The sequence below is a fragment of the Podarcis vaucheri genome (assembly GCF_965113315.1).
Source record: "Podarcis vaucheri genome assembly, chromosome: 9".
NCBI lineage: Eukaryota > Metazoa > Chordata > Lepidosauria > Squamata > Lacertidae > Podarcis > Podarcis vaucheri.
The window spans coordinates 44,036,528-44,058,796 of NC_138767.1; the positions used below are offsets into that span (position 1 = coordinate 44,036,528).

Below are 22,269 nucleotides of genomic sequence, written 5' to 3' on the forward strand. Positions count from 1 at the left end.
CTCCTTAAGCAAATGTGCCTCCTTTCAGAAATCCTTCACATGATTTCCCCCACCATTATCTTTTCACCGGGCAGCCATACAAAGAGATGGCATGCCACCCTGAAATATAGTCAAGCAGCAAAAGGTATGCACACCTGTCAAACAGATAGTGGGAGCAGGACTTTATTTTGAGCCTCTTTGCAAATAGCTGGACGTTGGGTACTAAAAATATTGTTCTTCCTAGTGATAGAGATGTTATTAATCAGTCCGTAAGATACGATTATGTGAGAATGTCACTGAGCTCCTATGAAGTTCCTTCAAAGTGAGGACAATGTTTTCTGAATAAGATTTCTCTCATTCTGAATTAGCTTAGTTTGCCCTCGGTTACATTAATTTACCACATAATGAGACATATATATTTATCAAAATGTGCTAAACACGTAGCTGATCAGGGCTATGAACAATGAACCACTGTCAAATGGGTAAACTTTAGAAAGCATTGTTTTTCTACTGAAAATGAAGAAAATTCAGCACAGTCCCATTAAAAACTATTTAAAAGAAAATTGATTTTTGAGCTGCAGAATCCAAATCCCTATTGGCTTAGAGATGCCAAATCATAAAACTCACAAAGTAATTTTCAGTCATGTTTGATTCTGAACTTACCATCTTCAGATGACAGTCAAGGCTCTAATTAACTACACTGCTGGAAAAAAAAATCTTCCCTACTAGGAAATGCTAATGAAACAATAGTGATAATTAATCATGCCGGTTTCACACTCCTGTCCTGTCTGCATATTTAAACAGAATTTAATTGCCTAACTGACTTCAGAAAGGAAGCTTAAAGGGAATCTGAACTCCTAAAGACCCTGAATCCCAAACACTAGTATTGAAATGTGTATTTTCAGTTGTAGACTCACCCCCCCCGACCCCTATATTCAAATATTTTTCAGGCTATTATTTTTCATGGTCCATAAACATATGACAGAAATTCTCAAGCACTGTGCTAGTAAGCCTCCCTAAGGTAAAGCACAATCAAAACTACATAAGCTTGCTAAAATCAAGATAATTCTATACAGGTTACCCAGTAGCCTGATGCATTCTTATAGATAAACAGGAGGTATAATCTGGTGCTACTGATTGGAAGCAAAGAAAACTAGTTTTTACAGACTAATTAACACTAAGTACTAGGATCTTATGCATTTGCAGAAAGGAAGTAGAACAGAAGATTGTTATGCAGCATATTCCGAAGGGTGGGGGGAAGAGTCTGTGGTATATAGATATTCTCCAGGATTAGGAATGATTGGAGAGCAAAAAAGGTAAGAGAGCAAGATCCACTACTGTCTTCCAACTATAGAAATAAGGATATGTCAGTTTTGGTTCTCTCTGTTTCTTATTTTCCCATGCTTAACTTTGGCTCCCCATGTTTCTGTAGCACTTTGCTTTTTTAAAAAATATTCATGCAAATTCATCAGCATTTTTGTGGGAATTTCTCCTCATATATTTATGTATACAGTTTTGACTAACGTACACATTTTTTTCATGCAGTTTCCTTTGCTATATTGCATTTCTGTATGTTATTTCAACTAATATTTTTATGCACAAGTTCCAATAACAAAAGCATGTTTGTAAGCACAGTTTGGCTGGAGAACTGCACTGCAAATTTTGGACAAATGTGAATTCAGAAAGTTGGCTCTGTTTCAGTTCACATATTGTTTTAGGGTGGTTTTTGTAGATTTGGATTTAAATGTGCACAGATCTGAATGCCAACCCAGTAGATAAGCCTTCTGCAAACAGATGTTCTCCAAATGTTTTCCCACTCAGTCCCAGGCAGTTTGATCAATGGTCAGGTGTGATGGAAGTTCAATCCCAAAACATCTGGAAGGTGCCAGGTTGAGGGGGGGACACATGAGCCCTTCTCCTCCACACCCATCACCTTTGCATGAGCAGTCAGTAGGTGCAGAAAATTTCTCGATCCATGCTATTTGTTATTGGCTTGATACTAGCATTTGTGAGATAGAAGATAGTTGGGCAAATATCCCATTATCTTAATAAATACTTAAATAAGGGTGGGCTTCTATTCTAGTGGGCCTCAGTTCAAGAAAAGTTGCAAAATTGTAAGATCTGTTTCAAATATTACACCAAGGTTTTTTGAAATCATACATTCATATGGAGCAGAACACAGAGGTAAATCTGGGAATAAAACTAGAAATTGTACTCACGAAATGCTCTATAGAATTCTTCCAGGCCTAGGTGCTTGTCACCATTATAATCATCATATTTCAAGAGATCGAAAAGAGAGCAGTCAGACAGATCCTTGCCAAGCTCATCCTGTTTTATTACCTGACAAGAAAATTATAACCATGAAATTACACTGGAGCTCTAAGAGTTGAATGGAATAATTAAGTATTCCTAATATCATTTAATAGATCATTTTAAGGATGCTGTAGGGCAATGAACTAGAACTGTGTAAAGTCAGAAATTTCAAGTTGCTTTGTAATTATATAGTGCCATTCATAAAAAAATTAATCCATTTTCATTGACTATGCACATTTAGATTTGGAATTCTATGGACATACAATAAGAGCTAACAATGAAATACAAACTATGCATTTTGGATTGTTGAAAGGCATTTTTTTGTCAGGATAATCAGTCTCACCTTTATTATAGATACTGCTCCCAGAGAACTAAGAGAGTCTAATATATCCTCATCATGCATGGAAGAAGAATAGCAAGCTCTTCCTTTCTGCCACTAGCATTCTAATGCAAACGTCAGAGTGTGGCACCTAATATTTCTTGAATGCAGTGATAGTTATCCAAGGGGAATTTCCTACCACTTCTTTTCCAGTATGTCACCCTTTCCCCCACTTCTTGTTTGGTAGACCCTCTGGAAATGCCTGAGATGTGGTGTGTGGTCTACTGTGAGAGCGAAGGATCAGGAAAAATCAGGCAACTTTATCATCACCATTATAGGCCACATAACTTTCACAGTTACTAAAACTACCTTTGTTGCTCAGAAAGACAACCTATATTGGAAAAGAGGTAGGTGAATTATGATCCTCTTGGTTGTCCTCAACTTCTCAGCAGTTTTTGCTATAAACTATGCTGTCCTTCTGGACCACATGTATGGGTTGAGAATTATAACACTGAATTACGTTGTTTCAGACCCCATCTTACGAAAAGGTACCAGGTTAACTGCTGTCCTGTCCCATGGGAAATATCCTGTAGGAAATTCTACAGGGTTCTGCCTTAATTCCCGTGCTTATTAAACTTTACACAAAAATGCAGGATTAAGACTGTATGGAAATTGTTCATCGACATAATGATGATACCCAGCTCTAATTCTCTTTTGTCTCTAGGATCATCAGAATCTGGCTGTTGGTTCCATCTAGCTAAATATTGTTGATACCAAGTGGAAGTGGCTCTCTGGGATTTAAGACAGGGGTCTTTCCCAATGCTACCAGGAGGTACTGAATATTGAACTCAAGGCCTTCTGAATGCAAAGCATGTATCTACTACTCTTACAGCCCTTGTGATAGGTACCTTTAAATGACTACGTAAACTAAGGAAACAACTGAATTAAAGTGATTACTGTCACTGCTCAGTCCATTTTGATGGTGAGCTCCACTCTGGGAGAGCCATCATTGCTGACACCTTGGAACCACCGGGGTGGAAGACTGCAGCGTAGCTAGCTGGTGTCCAGGAGCCACTGGCATTTAGCCACTGACCTTGGTGCTGACTGACTGCTGGGACAGTTTGTATGGCTCAGCTTGCTTGACTGTGTGTGTGTGTGTGTGTATGTGTGTGTGTGTGTTACAGGCACAGGGAAATGAACTGGGAAATGTGCATTGGGTGAAAATACTCCACTCTCCTTGAAACACAGCAAGAGAAAACGACCTCCCTGTGTTTTAAGACACATGTTACAACCCTCCCTAAATCTGAGCTGAAAGTTCTCGTTTCCTGCTTACTTAACAAATGCATATGACACCATCATGTACCCGGATCTGAGCAGCTGCTTGGTGGTTTTGGTGTTACTTTTAAAAAAGTAGTTTTAAAACAATAAAGTTGAAGCAGCAGCTGACATAGGCTGTGAACACCAGTAAGCACCAGTTGTGCAAAACAGACCACCTTTAAAGCATTTTACCACTTGCTAAAACCTCCCTCCCGGCCCCCAACCCACTTCTTTCACACCAAAAATGTTTGCTGGATAACATTCAGATCAGCGCTACAAATGTCAGTCTCTTGCAAACAAAGGCAGCTCCTTATAAGCAGAAAAAGCAATTATAATCTATTTACATTCATTCTGTTTATTTTTAAAAAATGCTGTCCGTCAAAATTGGATGATAAAGAAAGCCTGCACTCCCCTCCCTTTTTTTCAGGTTAGTAAGGATGTTTCCATTGCAACTTTCCTGCTTAAAAATAAAAAATAAAAATTTCCTCGGTAAATTTACCCAACTCAGAGACAGACTTGTGTTTGTTTAATGATCCAGTATGGAATGAGAGGATAGAAGGTGCTTGTTCTCTTTCTGGTTTTGCAAATGAATGTTTATTCGTGGAGTTCAGAAAGACCACCAGGAATGTAATTTTATGTCCTTTGATTCTAAGTGTCTTACCTATCAAATGTGTCCTGATAAAAGCACAGTCTGAAACTGCCTTAGTATTCACTATCACCTATGTAAATGAGCTCTGTGAAGAGGGGCAAAATCAACTGTAGGACTCATTTTCTTCTGAGTATAATTCCCACAGCAGTTTCAGCACACTTAAAAATGCTGCTGGTTCTATCAAAGCCAAAAAGCCGGGGGGGGGGATGCAGTGAGCTCCCCTTACCCACCCAGTTAGGACCATCAGAATTGGGAGGAAACATCTGGAGAGGCAAGGAGTTCTTTTTGTTTCCTTTTATGATTATATTATGCATTTTGTGTTTTATGCTGTAAACTGTGGTCTCTTGGTGAAGAGTGGTATATAAATTCAATAAAGATAATTAACCCCAAACCACCCCAATTTTTACGCAAGTTTTGAGATAGAGGCTTTTATTGTGGTGACATTTTTCTTCTCTCTGAAATCAGCTTTCTGCAATCTGTGCTCTCTATATGCTTTAAGCAACTTCCGCCACCCTGACTATTGGCCATGCTGCATCTGGTGAGATTTGAAAACCAACAACCTATGGAAAGCAGCAAGTTGCGGAAGCTTGGTTTAAATCAGTGGTTCCCAAAGGGGGTGTGCCACCCTCTGGGGGCTTGCTAAGAGGCAGGGGGAGCTGGAGGTGATGATTTAAGTGACTTTAAACCAGACATTGGGAAACAGGTATCACTTCACGTTAAGAATTTACTCAACAGTGAAGTAGTTACTAAATGTGGTGTCTAAGATCCTTCCTGGTATCACTGGATCAAAGTTCATCCGTTTTGTTGAATTAATCCAACTAAATACATTCTAATGGATTTTGAATAAACGTGCAATCAATCACTACAGTTTCAAAGTTTATGGTGTTATTATCTTCCTTAGTGGGTCATGCAAACCGCTATTCTGAATAACGATTTTTGTAGGGTAGGGAGCGCTGGGGGTGAGTTTATGGAACCAAGCAGGAAGTAGCCTGAAAAAGCTTGAGGACCACTGGTTTAAACCAAGGGTGGTGAATGTTTTTCAGCCTCAGCACCATGCTCCATCCTGAGGTACCTTCTGGGTCACACGCCCGTGGTGGGGCCAGAGACAAAAAGTGGGCACAGCAACAGATGCGAGTCTTACACTGGGCTACCTTCTAGCATCCATGCCCATGTCATTCACTTCCCAAGTGTGCTGTCTTGGAAAGTAGACAGGGAGGGACTGCAACGACACCACTTTTCCACCAGTAGGAGGGAAACCTCATTTATTTCAAGATGGTTGCTTCTGAACAAAACATACCAAACCAGTCAATTATGTATTATTCTGTAAAGACAGCACACATGTCTCCCACAAGGTCATTGCTGGTCTGCTTATCATCACTGGGCCGCTGTTTATTAATATTCAGTAACCACAGAGGGTGAAAAATGTGAAACAAATAAGCAAATACAACCATAGAATAATTAAACATTTTACAGCTGCAGTAAGTCAATATTCCTTTAGATGGTACTTTAACCTTTTTTCAGTCAACGCTGGCAAAATGATTTATGTGTATATGTATGGTTTGCTGATATATATTTGTATATTCTCTTCCCAAGAGCTCAAGGCTGTCTACTTTTATCTTCATAACAGCCCTGTGAGGAAGGCTAGAATGAGAGTTGGTAGCTCAGACATCAAAGTTGTGCAACAGCACATACTTCAGAGTATGTTTTGCCTGTTAGTTATCAAGATTGGAAACATGCTTGTTTCATTTCGGTATTTCGTTATAAATGTCCAGACTGTGAAATGCTGTTGTTAAAGAAATGAAGCTGCTTGGCTGGCTTTTCTTTACATCATCTTTGAATGGTGTTACATAGCAATGGTGTTGCTGGATCAGGCCAATGGCCCATCTAGTCCTATTCCCACAGGGACCAGCCAGATACCTGTGGGAAACCCACAAGCAAGACCTGTGTGCAATAGCACCCTCCCCTCCTGTGGTTTTGCGCAACTAGTATCTGGAAACATGCTTCTCCAACCATGGAGGCAGACCATAGCTATTGCGACTAAGAGCCACTGATAGCCAGGAGTGCCACACATTTGTTGAATGTTCTTTTGAAGCCATCCAAGTTGGTTGCAATCTCCACATTCTATGTGATATACAGCAGACCATCCGGTTACATACCGCTCTGGATACGTAATTTTGAGGTTAAAAAGTGGCAAACCCAGAAGTATATTCTTCTGGGTTTCACCACGTCCGCATGTGCAGAAGCGGTGCCTCTGGTTATGGATTTTTCAGGGTGTGCACAGCCCCCTGGAATTAATTAAATCTGTAACCAGAGGGTCCACTGTATATTTATAGCTTGCTCTTCTATCCAAGAGCTCCAGCTTTTGCACCTTTCTCTCTCCCCCCTCTGTTTAGAAGACATCTGAAGGCATCCCTGTTTAGGGAAGTTTTTCATGACTGATGTTTTAATGTATTTTTAATCTCTTGTTGGAAGCTGCCCAGAGTGGCTTGGGAAACCTTGGGTGGAGTATAAATAAATTATTATTATTATTATTATTATTATTATTATTATTATTATTATTATTTGCAACAGCCTGGTGATGTAGGAGAGAGACTTTGTGCCGGGCATCAGACAATGACTTTCTCTGCACCCCTTGCCACACCGTCTAGCCCTAGGAGTCTTCATAAGGGAACAGTTTCCAGAGGAAGAACTGGGGTGAGAGACTTTGTCGTCATGGGGCATTTGATTGACACATATGCTGCCCCACCTGAGGGACCTTCAGAACGGAGTTGCTGCCACAGGCATTATGTGTAAGTGTCTTCTAATGAACCAAATAGATCATGAGTCATGGGGGGAGCATATAATCAAGTCGGTAAAAATAATGTTTCAATTTGTTTCTGGCCAGCATACATTTGTATATATCCCTGTCTGAGCACAGAAGGGTCACACATCAGTCTGTGCTTTCTGCATGCCATTCCTGTGAATGTGTGAATAAGCTTTGCTTTTCATTAAAATATATTTCCTTGGTAACAAAACAAATGCATGAATCACTGGTAAAGTACATTTTACCACTGTGTCTTCCCATAAAACAACTGGTACTCTAAATATCCACCTCTCAGCATTAAGCAGTCACATTGACACCTGCAATAATTGAAACTGAATTTACAACTATGCAAGGAATTGTAATTGCTTTCATGGCATAGAAAACATGCAAGTAAATTTGCCTTACCACAGATTCACAGGGGGACTTTCGGCATGATAGCCCTTGATTGACGATTATATTTACGGTCTGATTCTGTGGGGTTGTAAAATGCCCACAGTGCCTACTAAGCACTCCCATTACCTGATGCTTTGGGGATTTTATTACACCAATAGATCAGAAAGGGAGCAACAAGATGAATCCTATTCGCCACAACCTATAACCCAGAGTTTTGGGGGGAACATAATGAACTGTTGAGCAACTTTGCTGATTTAGATTGTGCCCCACAATCTATATATGTCAAGATATTGTATATAAAATTAATCATTCCTCTATTCTGGTTTATGTAATTTGTGAATCACAGGGTTAACGTGTTTGAAATACCTAGCTATCTTTTTATTCTTTTTCCATCCTGTCCTTCCTCCCAAAAGACAGCCCAGGGCAGCTAAAAACGTAAAATAGCAAAGAAACCTAAGAATAATTTTAAACAGCAAAGAAACAACAATCACAACACATCACAAAAATAATAGCGGATAAAGCTTCTGATAGGGACCTGACACTCATTATCTCACCAAGATCTGGACAAATAAATGAGTTTTGATTTTGTGTGTGCATGGCTGAAGCAGGGGGATTGCCTGATGAGAGGATGGAGTTCCACAGATCGGGAGCCACCACAGATAATAACTTCTATCATTGCAGGGTACAGGACTAGCTGACTCTTGGGGTCTGTTCCAGCTCTACAATTCTGTGATTCTATGTTACCATCCATCTCATGGACCATGAACAGGGCCTCTCCCACTAATTGAAAGTTTAGGATGAAAGGTACTTTGGAATATGTTCCTTCAAATATTGGATCCAAGATCATTTAGAGTTTTGCATCTCAGCATTAACACCTTGAACCAGGTACAGCAGCACAACAGCAGAAGCCAGTATAGAAATCTGGGGTCTGGAACCAACTCCACTTTCTTCTGCTGCCTAGTTGATCAGCCATCAACTGGGTGGTGCATAAAATATTGTTATCCCTGTGCTGCATCTGGGATTTGTTGGGAGTGCTCATTCATGTATATTGAAATAATAAGGTTGGTAGAAACAAATGGCTCAGATCAGATGGTTGTGAGACCACCACCAATCTCATGCTCACAAGGCAGATAGGACAACATTAAAATTTGCCTCTCCTTCAACCATGCCATCCAAGCTGCACACCAAATCAGCACTAGGAACTATGCATTCAGTACTAAATTGGGTCCAACTGCTTTTTGCCCTTTCCTTGGTTTGAGTCATATGTGCAGCAACATAGGGTCTCTTTCTGTGGAATCTGTGCCTACCTTATTCAGGAGTGGGGACAGCTGTAAAAGATAAAATAGTTGACATTTTTCAGACTTCAAATTTTAGTCCTACATAGCAATACGATCTCAGTACTAAGGCATATCAATAATGTGAGTGATCATAATAAAGTAGGTTGAACAGATGCTAAAGGACACTACCTTGACCCAGCTATAATCAAGTTTATCTACAGCATTCAGCAAATATTTCTTACACTTTACTTCCACGGCTACTATTCCAGGCTAGTTCTGCTTGCACAAAGGCTGTCAATCATGTAAAATGATATCTTGGATTTGTAGAGTACACAGATGGCATAGGATGAAATGACTAGCTATCATTTGTCTGAGAAATAAAGATGGATTTATCCTCCAGTCCCTGTGATGTACAAACAGAGTGAATTAAGTATCTACAGGACCTTTTATTTCTAATGTTAAGAGAATATTTGTATAGGTAGTATTTGCTGCAATCAAAGACACAAGAGCCCTGATTATACTCCCACAAAGCTATAAATGCAAGACTTTTAGGAGCTGAAATAATATGTGGTGACGAACAAACTGATCTCACTTTGAATTTTTTTTAAGATTGTTAAAAACAACTGAAACACTTGTGATTACTCTTTCTAGAAAATGTTCAGAGCCAATATGGATCAGAATGCCAGTTGTTGGGATCCACAAGTACAGACTGTGCAAACATAGTGTTGGAGTAGATAAGATTTTGACCTGACCCAATAAGGCTCTTCTTATGGCCTTATGTAATCTCCTGGTGAGAACTTATCATATGAAGCAACAAAAATGCAACTAAAGCATTTACCTGTGTCAGTTCATTGCTGTCCACAAGACCATTGTTGTCCGAATCATAATATTTAAACATCTGATCCACCAATAATTTCTTCAAAGCCATTTTATCTTCAACACTTCTTTCTCTTGTTTGTAGCATGTATCTTCTGTTCTGGAGATCCAGCAGAAAATTTTTCATCTTATTGTAGTCGATTGACTTACAGTTACCCCCTGCCAAGATAATAACATATTTACTTGAATTAGATCTTTAAAAATTGTTTCCTACGAAAGGCAGGCTCTTTCTGTTAGCACAAATGCTACAATTGAATTTTGACCCTTAAGCATGTGTAAATATGCCTAGATCAATATAGATATTAAACAATACAAGCAAAAAGTAAAAAATGGATGAACGTGACTGGGATTTTTTTCAGAAGTGTGCAATGAAATTGGGCTTTGTCCATATGTGAGATTTCCAGCCAGCACTTCAACATATGCTTAGATACAATAGTTATTTCCTAGTGTGGGAATTAGTCCACAGCATAAATATCAATAATTATCATAAATTACAACAATAAGAAGCTAGAACAATATGACAGCATTAGTGCACAAGGAGTTAAGCAGTTCAAACTTGGTTGATGAAAAACATGTGCATAACAAAATAAAGCAACTTAAAATTCAGTTTGAGAGAAAAGTGAAAAGTTCCACTGAACTTACTCAATGAGAGTTCAATTTTCTACTTTAAAATGTCAATACAATTACCCAGGTAATCGTTATGCATGTGAGTTTTACTCAGAGAATTCAATCACTTCCTAATGATGACATTTTTCATATGTCTTTGAAAATAATTTCAGTTCTAAAGTATGAAGAATGGATCAATTACAGAAGCTAATAAGGCTCACTAAACAGAGGTAAAGGGGGCATTCAGAAACCTGTCACCATCGACATGTCAAGCTTCTTTCACATAAATTATATTTTATGGAATGAAAAAAATTATAATTAAAAGCCATCAGTTACATCCATTATTTATTTAAAAATAGCAATTAAGTTCATACAGAAGAAATGTATGGCAAATTAATTCTGGTATAGAGAGGGCATAATTTTTCAGATTAAATGACTCACAGTGATTAGTGAATTCAAATAAGAGACAACCTTGCATGCTTGATTCCACTAAATGGATGATAAGTATCCATCTATATATATATGATCTCTGGAGCCATTCCAGGCAGTCTGTGGGGTAGGGGGAACCCAGAAAAAAACACCACTATGGCTATTTTAGAGGCTCAGTTCTAAAGCTCATTGGGCTAGTTGACCATGGGCTTGTTGCTCATTTTCAGTTTAACGTACTTCATAGGATTGTTGTGAGGATACAATGGGGCAAGAGAGAGTCATACCTCGGGTTAAAGTCGCTTCAGGTTGAGCGTTTTCAGGTTGCGTTCCACAGTGATCTGGAAGTAACGGAACTGGTTACTTCTGGGTTTCGCCGCTTGCTCATGCACAGATGCTCAAAATGACATCACACGCATGCACAGAAGCGGCGAATCGCGGCACGTACAGACGTGGGTTGCGTTCTGCTCTGGATGCGAACGGGGCTCCGGAACGGATCCCATTCACATCCAGAAGTACCACTGTATGTTGCTTTGTGCTCTTTGGAGAAGAAAGTGGAATACGGATGCAAAACAGAGATAAAAATTAATAATATTAATAGTACCTAACATAAAAATACAAATAAATAATATAAGAAAGGGCTGTGACTTATTTATTCAGCGGTAGCTGATGGAAAACTCTTCTGCAATTTCATGTTGCTGTACTTCACTTATGGATGCACAAGAAAATATAAGATGTCGCCCAGTCTCAAATCTTCCATTCTTGGGCAAGGTGATTGAGCGAGTGGTTGCTGAACACCTCCAGGCAGGCCTGGAAGAGGTGGACCATTTGGATCCCTTCTAGTTGGGATTCAGGCCTCATCATGGGACTGAAACTGCCTTGGTTGCACTGGTCGATGATCTCCGGTGGACTAGGAACAAAGGTGAGAGCTGTTTCCTAGTTCTGCTGTATCTCTCAGCGGCTTTTGACACAATCAACAAGAACATCCTTCTGGGTCTTCTAGAGGGGCTGGGAGCTGGGGGCACTGCTATACAGTGGTTCCGCCCCTTCCTCCTGGGCCATGTTCAAAAAGTGGTGGTGGGTGATGAGGGTTCAGACCCCTGGGCTCTCACTTGTGGGGTGCCTCAGGGTTCTGTCCTCTCCCCCATGCTTTTCAATATCTACTAATCAGGGGGTTTGGGCTGGGTGTTCATCAGTATGCAGATGATACCCAGCTCTACCTCTCTTTCAAATCAGAACCAGTGAAGGCGGTGAAGGTCCTGTATGAGTGTCTGGAGATGGTGGAGGATGGATGGTGACTAACAAATTGAAGTTCAATCCTGATAAGACAGAAGTTCTGTTTTGGGGGGACAGGGTGTGGGTGTGGGTGGAGGACACCCTGGTCCTGAATGGTGTAACTGTGCCAGCTGCGGAGCCTGGGAGTCATTTTGGATTCACAGCTGTCTATGGTGTCCAGGGCAGCTGTTTACCAGCTCCATCTGGTATGCAGGCTGACACCCTACCTGCCTGCAGACTGTCATACCAGCGTGGTGCATGCTCTAGTTATCTCTCACTTGGACTACTGCAATGCGGTCTATGTGGGGCTACCTTTGAAGGTGACCCGGAAACTACAACTAATCTTGAATGCGGCAGCTAGACTGGTGACTGCGAGCGGCCGCCGAGACCATATAACACTGGTCTTGAAAAACCTACACTGTCTCATATTTTTTTTTAAACCAGAAAATCTTTAATAATAATAAAAAAATAACAACAGTGAATGACCTACACTGGCTCCCAGTACGTTTCCGAGCACAACTCAAAGTGTTGTTGCTGACCTTTAAAGCCCTAAACAGCCTCAGTCCTGTATACCTGAAGGAGTGTCTCCACCCCCATCGTTCTGCCAAAACAATGAGCTCCCGTGCTGAGGGCCTTCTGGAGGTTCCCTTGCTGCGAGAAGCCAAGTTACAGGTAACCAGGCAGAGGGCCTTCTTGGTAGTGGCACCCGCCCTGTGGAACACCCTCCCACCAGATGTCAAAGACTTTTAGAAGACATCTGAAGGCAGCCCTGTTTAGGGAAGCTTTTAATGTTTAATAGACTATTGTATTTTAATATTCTGCCCAGAGTAGCTGGGGAAATCCACCCAGATGGGTGGGGTATAAATAGTAATAATAGTAATCATCGTCATCATCATCATAATGATGATGAAGTTTGGAATCTTCTCTCCCCTGCTTCTCCCAATAGCACAAGAGCTACAATCTCAATGATTTGCTAGGCTTTCTCGCTTGTCAGGAGTGAGGAAAATCCATAGGAAACTTTAATTAGAGAAGGCTGAAGTGTCCTCTACTACTATTACTGAATTTGATGATGATGATGATGATGATGATGATGATGAAAGATCAACAACAGCTAGACAAAAATTAACAAGGGTTTGTTTGTTTGCTTGTTTTGCTTTCCCCTGTCCTGGCAAGGCTTCTGAATACCTTGTGACAGGCAGAAATCCAACAGAGACAGTGATGAGAGAACCTACACTTGTTGAATTTTTAAGCATGGGAGTATGATTTTGTTTCCCTTGGGTAGAAATGCTTTAAAGACACTGTGTTTACCTGGGATTTAAAAATGCACTTGTTTGGTGCAGAAGTTATTCTTGTTTCTTTAAAGGCAGAGATTCAATGGGTACTAACCTCCCCATCATAGTGGCAATTTCACAGAATAGCTGTGTTTCGGTTTCCACATTTTTTGGGGAAGTCAATATTAATCGGGTTTGCATTAAACTGTCAGCTGTACCAACCTTCTTCCCATCTCTAATTATTATTAAAATAAACCTGCTAAACAAAACTAGTCACTCTGAGGAAGACACAGATATAAATTCTGACTTTTCCTGAAGGATACTGTGCTTCCCCATTCTTACTAGTCACACACAGAAACACGCACTTGCGTAGACCATTAGGTCACCAAGACACTTTGTTGCTTGAGGGAAGGCAAGATGGTGCCAGACGTCTACTGGACTGGATGTTGAACCTTACTTCAACACTGGCAATGGGGACCATGCCTGATAGCTCTGTACTCCAGCATCTCATCACAGTTGCTTGCCCCTTAGCATCTGCCACCTGAGGTGACTACCTCACTGCTAATGGGAGGGACCACCCGATATGCATACAGAATGTGAACTGTTAATCAAAATGGTTTATTAAAACCAAACAAACCACCCAGCTACATTGTAAGGTGAGTAAGAATGACGAAAGAGGAGAGTTTCCACAGTTGTGAAATTTTCGCCACAGAAAGGCAGACTTGGGAGCTCCTATGATTCAGGTGCTTTTTGTTATGTTTTTCAGCCCTTGGAAGTTTGATTTATCTACCTTATCTGGATTCAACCCGTTATGTTTCTGGATCACATCTGTTAGGAAATATATTAGATACTAGCAACAGTTAAACACACTATTTTGATCGAGCGTTTCAACATGATAATAGCAGTAATTTCCTTCAGCGAGTACCTGTTCACTCTGAAGATCACCCAGCCTTGGAATTACAATTCTAGTCATGCTACTAAAGAAGCCATCCAGCATGTTTCCCATCTCAGTCAGAAGCCTATACAAATCAAGTCAATATTTAAACAACTTGCCTGAAAGCCTGTCATTATGCTCATAATGTACAATAATGGTGATAGTTTAGTGTAAGGGGGGGGGGAGTCTTGAGCTAGATCATCTGCAATCTATAAGCACACAATTTCATTTTCCATTTTCAAAAGTCAGGTAGCAGTCCTAATTAAGATGCTCTCATTTCCAGCTATTTCCCACAGATATGTCTGTATTCAATTGACCCCAAGTAATGTTATTTCTCCCCCTTTCTTTCTACACCTCACTTGTACAGCATGGAAATGACATTCACAGTTTTACCAAGAAGAGAACATACATAGCCACTCACTGTAATTTTACAAATTTCCAGAGGCTTTAAAAATACTCATAAAAGCTATATTATTTTGGTCTGTGCTCATATGACAAGTGAACTAACATGACTTAATATAAGTTTGGAAGTGTAATTAGAGGAAGAACTGAATTTTTAGAGATATTATAGAGTCTCTCTCTCTCTCTCTTTCTCCCCTAATCCACCATTATTTGTGGAGAAGACCATGAATGCAATCCATAAACTGTAATGAAAGTTTACATCTTACTGGAATTATTAGCACTGACAGGCATGACATGTACCATTGTGATGGAGGCACTCAACATTCTGTGGCCTGAGTACAATGGCAAGCAATTTATTGTACTGCTTGCAATATGGTACCGTTTTACTTGCAGTATTATTAGCTATTATCCATCTACCACCTTTATTTATTCTAGCACTAATACCTTCAACCATCACATAAGGTTGATTTGATACCCACCCCCTTGTTTCCAATGTAAAACTTTCCTCACCCCTTCTTCCCTGGTGATGGGGGACCGAGGACACCATTTTGTAGTTTACTTCAGGTATCAAAATATCTTGAGCCAAACCTGCTCTCAGTCTAACCTTCTTCAGAGTACTGTTGTGAGGATAAAAGCAGTGGTGGCCACAGAGGTCCTAGGAGGAAGGTGAGATAAAAAGTGTAATAAAAAAAGAAAGAAAGAGTGGGCTAAATTTCAATACTGAAAGAGGCAAACCAGTGAGCAGGGAAGGTGGTGGTGGAGACACACTTCTTAGACCACCTACTCCCTATTTTGTATGTGACCAAAGAAGACATATGAACAAACATGTCCGCCTCTGTTATGTTTAATTTGGCCATGAGAAACAAACAGGTCAAGTTATAGTTTACTTAGCCTGGATGTCAGTATCTCAGCTCACAGTCAGAGGTAACTGGCCTCCCCCGGGCAAACCGAGTGAGATACTTGTTGACCTTCCCGTCTGCGTCTCCCGGCAGGCAAGGTCGTAAATCGGCGATTCTCCTCGTCAGACGTGAGAAGAACACACCCTCTGGACTTCTCTCCCTCCCTGCATCCCCCCAGGGAGGGAAAAGAGAGAGAGAGGAGTCTATTTACATGTCTTTTATTCCTGTCATTTCAGTAGTACATAGAAACGTGACTGCTCCCTCCAGACTCCAGCCGAAGAGTCACAACTCCGCCCCTGTACTTCCAGTACTGGTCAGATGACACTCTGAGCTAACATCCGGTACTCAGAGTAGAGAATAGACTCCCCCTTTTCCCCAACAGTACAGTTCCACACATCAACATCCTGTTTTGCTTTCCAGCCACCTGCAGCTGGCTTTTGCATTGCTGCTTTTATCCAACACTGGATACATAGAAGAAGGGGGGGGGGATTGGCCCAGGATTTGCCAAATGGTTGATACTAGTCCTCCTATGAAGAAGCCTTTTATGTGGTTAGTTGGAGCATCTCCAGCCTGCACGGCTCATCAGTAAAGTAGTGGCCATTATTTTAAATCCCACTCCTTTTTGCCTTGAAAACGCTCCACATACTATGGCAATTGTTTGTTGAAAGATGGTGACTTCACAATGCCATATTTATAGAAAACAAAGTGAATCATTGCATTTTCTCTGCATTGCTACTTTTAATAGCTAGTTTTTTGTCTATTCAACCCCGCTAGTTATAGAGACTGTTCTGTTGGCTATACATTACCAGGACTCCGCTAACCCAGAAATAGTACCTTGGGTTAAGAACTTTGCTTCAGGATGAGAACAGAAATCGCGCTCCAGTGGTGCGGCAGCAGTGGGAGGCCCCATTAGCTAAAGTGGTGCTTCAGGTTAAGAACAGTTTCAGGTTAAGAATGGACCTCCGGAACGAATTAAGTACTTAACCCAAGGTACCACTGTACAGTTAGCCAGTGATGTGACATATGTCAGTGGGACATACGACAAAGTGAGAAGGACCTTGAGAAGGACCAGCACGGCTTTTTGTCTAGAATGTAATGTCAGTTCTAGTTAATATTTTAAAATGGTTTGGTTTTCTACTAAATCACTGTATGGTTAAAGGAAACACTTAATGGAAGTTACTTCTGCTAACCTCTCCATCCCGTGTTCTTTTTGAATATTTTTCAAAGGTTCATTCAAATGATTCATAGATTCAAGCAATTTGTATTTTATTTTTTCCCCATCTATGCCATAATTTGTTTCTCAATACTTGAGATTTATGTCATGCTTTTTTATTGGCTTCAAGCAGGGGGCTGAGATCATAAATCCACCTTTCCCCCTCATACATATGCAAAAACAAAGTTATGACAGTGAACCAACAAGAATGTCACTTTACTCCTTTTCTGTATATGAAGAAATTATTCAAAACTAGTGCTCTTTTGTCATAGTACAAACACAAAGGAGCATATTTGCTCCCTTGTGTTTCATAAGCCACTGCATCTTTGTGGTAGTAACTTTTGAAACTATTGTAAGGTAATGCAAAATGTAGGTTTCCCCCACCCAAAAGAGTGGGCTTCAAACTAAGATGCTACACATAAGCAAGTACTAAACAATATTCTCTGTTTGTAAGGTTAAATACAGAATTAAATACAGGACTATTTATAAAAAGGTATGAACTGAACAATATACAGTCATTCTTGTGAATATATGTGTTACTGATAAGATTAAAGGAAGTGGGTTCAAAGAAGTGGCACTGTTTGAAATCTATGGGAACTTCTGGGCATTTCCTGTTTTACCTGCAAAATCAATCTATGCTATTTTCTGCTTTATTGATTTATTTACCAATTACATTTATATCCTACCTTTTCCTCTCAGGAGTTCAAGGTGGCATACGTGGTTCCTCTTCCTACCAGTTTTATCCTGACAACAACCCTGTGCAGTAGGTTAAGCTGAAACTAAGTGACTGGGCAGAGGTCAGCCAGTGAACTTCATGGCTGAATGGGGATTTAAATCCAGGTATTAGTTTAATACCCCAATCATTATACCACACTGGCTCTCAACACAGACAACTGCAGCTGAATAGAACTTCAAAGTTCTTTCCTGATTTTCATCCAAAGTCAGTGTTGCTATTTTGAACTTTTACTGACCAAAATAATCTAAGTTCAAAATATTTCTCTTAGGTTTTCCAAGACTGCATGCAGCAAACAAATAAGGGGCTGCTGATGTAAGATGGAGGCCTTGCCCAATATTCAATACTCAAAGTCTTCTGCATAGTGGATATATGATATTATACTTTACAATTAAAAAAAGGCTTCACTTTGTGAAGGAAAGGTTCTGGCAGTTGGTCAAAACTGGAAATGTTCTTCCTAAAGCAGACTGCACTGCAAATCAGGAACCCAATAAGGCCAGTCCGCAACCCGTCCCTCCTGTGAAGGAGAGCGGCTTTGTTAAGCTTTGGCTTACAGACTGTAAAACTTCCAATTTTTAAATAGTAATGCTTTTCTTATGCTCACAACTGAGGTTTCTGAGTCAATAAAATCTCTGTATCAATTGATGCAATAAAATATCAGTTCAGCTTGTAACTGAACATATTCAGAGTAGAGATCATTCTTATTTGGAGAAAAACATTTCCAGCTTGGAAAGCAAAAAGTGTTTTTTGAGCATGTTTGGTTGACAAACAGAGAAACTGTTTAATACAGCAGTGCCAAACATTTTTTTTTAAAAAAAACAACCCACAAATTCTTTGCTGACCTTTTGTTGAATGAAACTTTCACGAAATGAAACTTTCACAAAAGATTGGGGGAGAGGAGAGGATACATTTCTGTTTGTTTTAGTTAATAAAACTTACAAGGGAATCACTCCAAAGGCATTCCAGGAAGGGGTTGAAAAAGATTCTCTGCCTTTGAAAGCGAGGCTTCCCATTTCACACCTCTTGGGCTCACATGTGTATCAGAATGTTAGAAGTGGCATAATTAACAGACCAAACTACACACGTCTGTACTGTACTTATGGGGACAGCCATCTCCCCCGTACAATTCCACAGGAAGGTTCTGCATATTAAGATGCACAGTCATTTTAATAGCCCCCCATCTTTTTCAAAACTGCACTATAGAGTTGCCTTAAGCAGCTTCCAGTGTTTAAAAGGTTAAAGGAAGAAAGAGGCAGCCCATGGATCATCCCATTAACATCTTCTTGTAAGTGTGGGCAGATTTTTAAAGGATTTCCTTAATAATAATGAATCCTATAAATAGGGCAAAACAGAGCCAGATTTTTTTTTTTTGGGGGGGGGTTGTTGATTTTTTTTTGTGGGCGGATGAAACTAGCTCAGGGTGGACATAAGTGTGCCCCACCAGCTGGAAGGAACACAAGTCCACAGCTTACAGGAGACCACCCTTTCTAAAAGGAAAAAAAAAGCTCTCAAAATTTCAGGGAAATTCCTTTCTCTGCAATATAACAATGGAAAAACCAACACCCCGCTCTGGCGGGATGGTAATATTTTCAGGAAACTTGGAGCAGGGGAATTCATCCCAGCCTTAGTTTTGTAGCTGCTTGTTCAACTCCTTACTGTTGAAATTCTTGTTGACTGCTGTGAACAACATAACAAGCCCCCATAACCAACCTACATCTATCTCTATTTGGGTCAATTCTCTCATTTATTCCTTGTAAATACGAATGTTCCCCATCCCAACCTAAACACCTCTCTTGTTTCTGGGAGTATTTGTTTTGGCAGTTTCCAAGTGTCTCTTTCCCATGTCTAGTGCTGGGAACTACAATTCCTCAGGGATAATATACAATAAGAACACTTGTATTGTGGCACCATCAGTTTGCATCATTCAACTTTATCAACCAGGCAAGAAATCTTGGAATACAGATAAGTCCAACCCCCATTGCTTGCTAAGAAACAGTTACTGAGCTGACTCTGAACTGGCATGGAGTGTTCGCTCATCACTAAAAATAATAATAATAGACACAGTGGTAGTCAGGAGGAAGAGCAGAGACATCTAATAATATTGTTTAAATATTTTTCAGATTTAAATGTTTTGATATTTATAATTATATTCAAATTTCACTTTATCTATGGTTACACCACTGTTTATATAGCTATTGTATGCTGCCCTGAGATCACTGCTGATGAAGAGCAACAATAAATAAATAAATGAAATAACTCCTTGAGACATCCCACATGATTCAGGAGGATAACTAAGTTACTGTGTCTTTCACCATAATGTAAAATCCCAAAAATAAAAAATAAACTTACACACCTCCTCTTGATGGCAGAGAGAGCTTATTTATTCAATTTGCAAATTACACAGTGTAGCAGAAAGAAGCAACACATGTGTATAATTTACCTCACAAACTGAAATATACAAAACAGCCCTTTGAGCCAAATCCAAACATGGAAACACAGGCTGATCCCGCCACCTCTGCCAACATACTCAGAAGCAATGCTCCCCACTGTCCACATGCTCAGAGCATACCAGATATGACTCTGCATGTGTACTAAAATACACATGTAGAGCTCTTCTACATGAGGGTCCCTCCATTGGCCTATGGTCCCCCTCCTTGTGTGAAGGATCTGGACAACAGGGTGTAGCCTCTGAGTTCATCAGCAATGGGGGTGCTAGCCCACATAGCCCTGTGCCTTCCCTCAAGACTTTTTTCAATGACTGGGTTGATCATCTGAACTCCGCTTCATTCATGAAAAACACTTGTGATTTTAGGGTCCTTTTTCCCCAGGCATGAATCTACAGCATTTTAGGGGTTGACTTCTACTCATCTTTTGCAAGGCAGTTAATCATAGTACTACTATCTGAAAAAACATGAGTCAAGAAATACCTAAATATAAACTGGTTTAATATCAATATTTTGTCAAGTAAATAACATGTCATGTTCCTGCAGTTTAATGTTAGGCTTAACATTTGAAACCACCATTCCAAATTTGAATTAGATTTACATAAGATCTCTTTTTACCCCCTGAGAGTCCAATACTACTTTCTTCACTTATGAATCACTATGACATACACGGTTATGGCTTGCACTGCCTGCTTATAGGCGGAACTCCCAATGCTTCTGAAAACAAAACAAATTATTTATTCTCACTTAAATTATATAGGGTGCCCATGAAGATAAACACTATCGAGGCTGAATTAAACAGACATTAAAAGATTGACATTAGAATTTCAAAGCACTTATCTCATTCATACTCCTATCGGGAGTAGCTACTATTTATGCATTTTTGAACAATACAATTCTAACACAGCTCCAAAGCTGGCATATTGTCAAGGAAGGATACACAAAATGAATAGGAAGGCTGTCTTGAGAAACGAATAGCTCAACATGATACATCCTTTTGTAAGTATAACAGTCACTCTAAGACTGAATGACTCTGTAGATCAAAAACAAAATGTGGGCTATTACTTCCTGCAAGTACGCTCTCTCTCTCTCTCTCTCTCTCTCTCTCTCTCCTTATGATCACTATGGATTTGGTAAATAGCTCAAGATGATAAGATGTTTTAATAATGGAAAGATCCTCCCCTTTTTTCTAAGGACACAGAAACACATATGTATTTAACAAAATGTATATACTGATTGCTTTTTTAAAAAAAGTATTTGCTGTACTTATTAAGTAGTGGGTCGACAAAGCAGACGACACAGAGATTTCTCCAAGCGGTTCTTTACAGTAAGCTGGAAGTGAACTGAACAGCAAACAGATCAGCCGGCCTGCTTTTATAAGCAGGAGGCAGTCAACATTGTAACAACAACAACCCAGGGTTTCCCGCCTAAAGTAACTGACGTGGACCCAAGTGAAAACTATATACAGTGGTACCTCAGGTTACATACACTTCAGCTTACAGACTCTGCTAACCCAGAAATACCGTATTTTTCGCACCATAGGACACAACGGACAATAGGACGCACTTTGTTTTAGAGGGGGGGAAACAAGAAAAAAAATTATCCCCCTTTCTGCCCAGCGCCCCTTCAGTGAAGCGGCAGGAGGCGCTGCACAGAGAGGGGGAGAACTTTCCCCCTCTTGTTTTCCCACTCTAAAACAAGGTGCCGTTTAAGGTGCGTTCAGGCGGCTACCTTGGAAGCCTGGAGAGCGAGAGGGGTCGGTGTGCACTGACCCCTCTCGCTTGCCAGGCTTCAGGTTCCTTTCGACCTGCTCTTTGGGGCTGGCGGGGGGAAGCCCACCACCAGCCCCAAAGAGCAGGTCGGGGAGCAGCGGAAAGGCGCAGCGGAGAGGCTCCTGCCATAGCCGCGCGTCACCTCTTCAGCCGGGAGAGGGTTGCGGGGCTATGGCTTCTTTAGCCCCCCGCGCGCTCTCCCGGCTGGGGAGGTGAGGAGCGGCTATAGAGGCTCCTGCCATAGCCGCGCGTCACCACTCCAGCCAGGAGAGGATCGCGGGGGGCTGCTTTAGCCCCGTGCGCGCGCTCTCCCGGCTGGAGAGGTGACACGGGGCTGTAGAGGTTCCTGCCATAGCCGCGCATCACCT

General features: G+C 40.6%; 1 protein-coding gene across 4 annotated transcripts in view; it reads right to left on the reverse strand.

Moving 5' to 3' along the window:
- Window positions 1-22,269, reverse strand: part of FSTL5 (follistatin like 5) — a 340,816-nt gene that overhangs the window by 132,659 nt on the left and 185,888 nt on the right. For 2 of the 4 annotated variants that reach the window (XM_082237217.1, XM_082237215.1), the window contains exons 5-7: window positions 9,889-10,085; window positions 9,081-9,101; window positions 2,199-2,319 (exon numbers count right to left, since the gene is read on the reverse strand). In XM_082237217.1, the coding sequence (XP_082093343.1) occupies window positions 2,199-2,319; window positions 9,081-9,101; window positions 9,889-10,085 (339 nt within the window). The remainder of the gene's footprint in view (window positions 1-2,198; window positions 2,320-9,080; window positions 9,102-9,888; window positions 10,086-22,269) is intronic. The other 2 variants (XM_082237218.1, XM_082237216.1) reach the window with 1 other exon arrangement.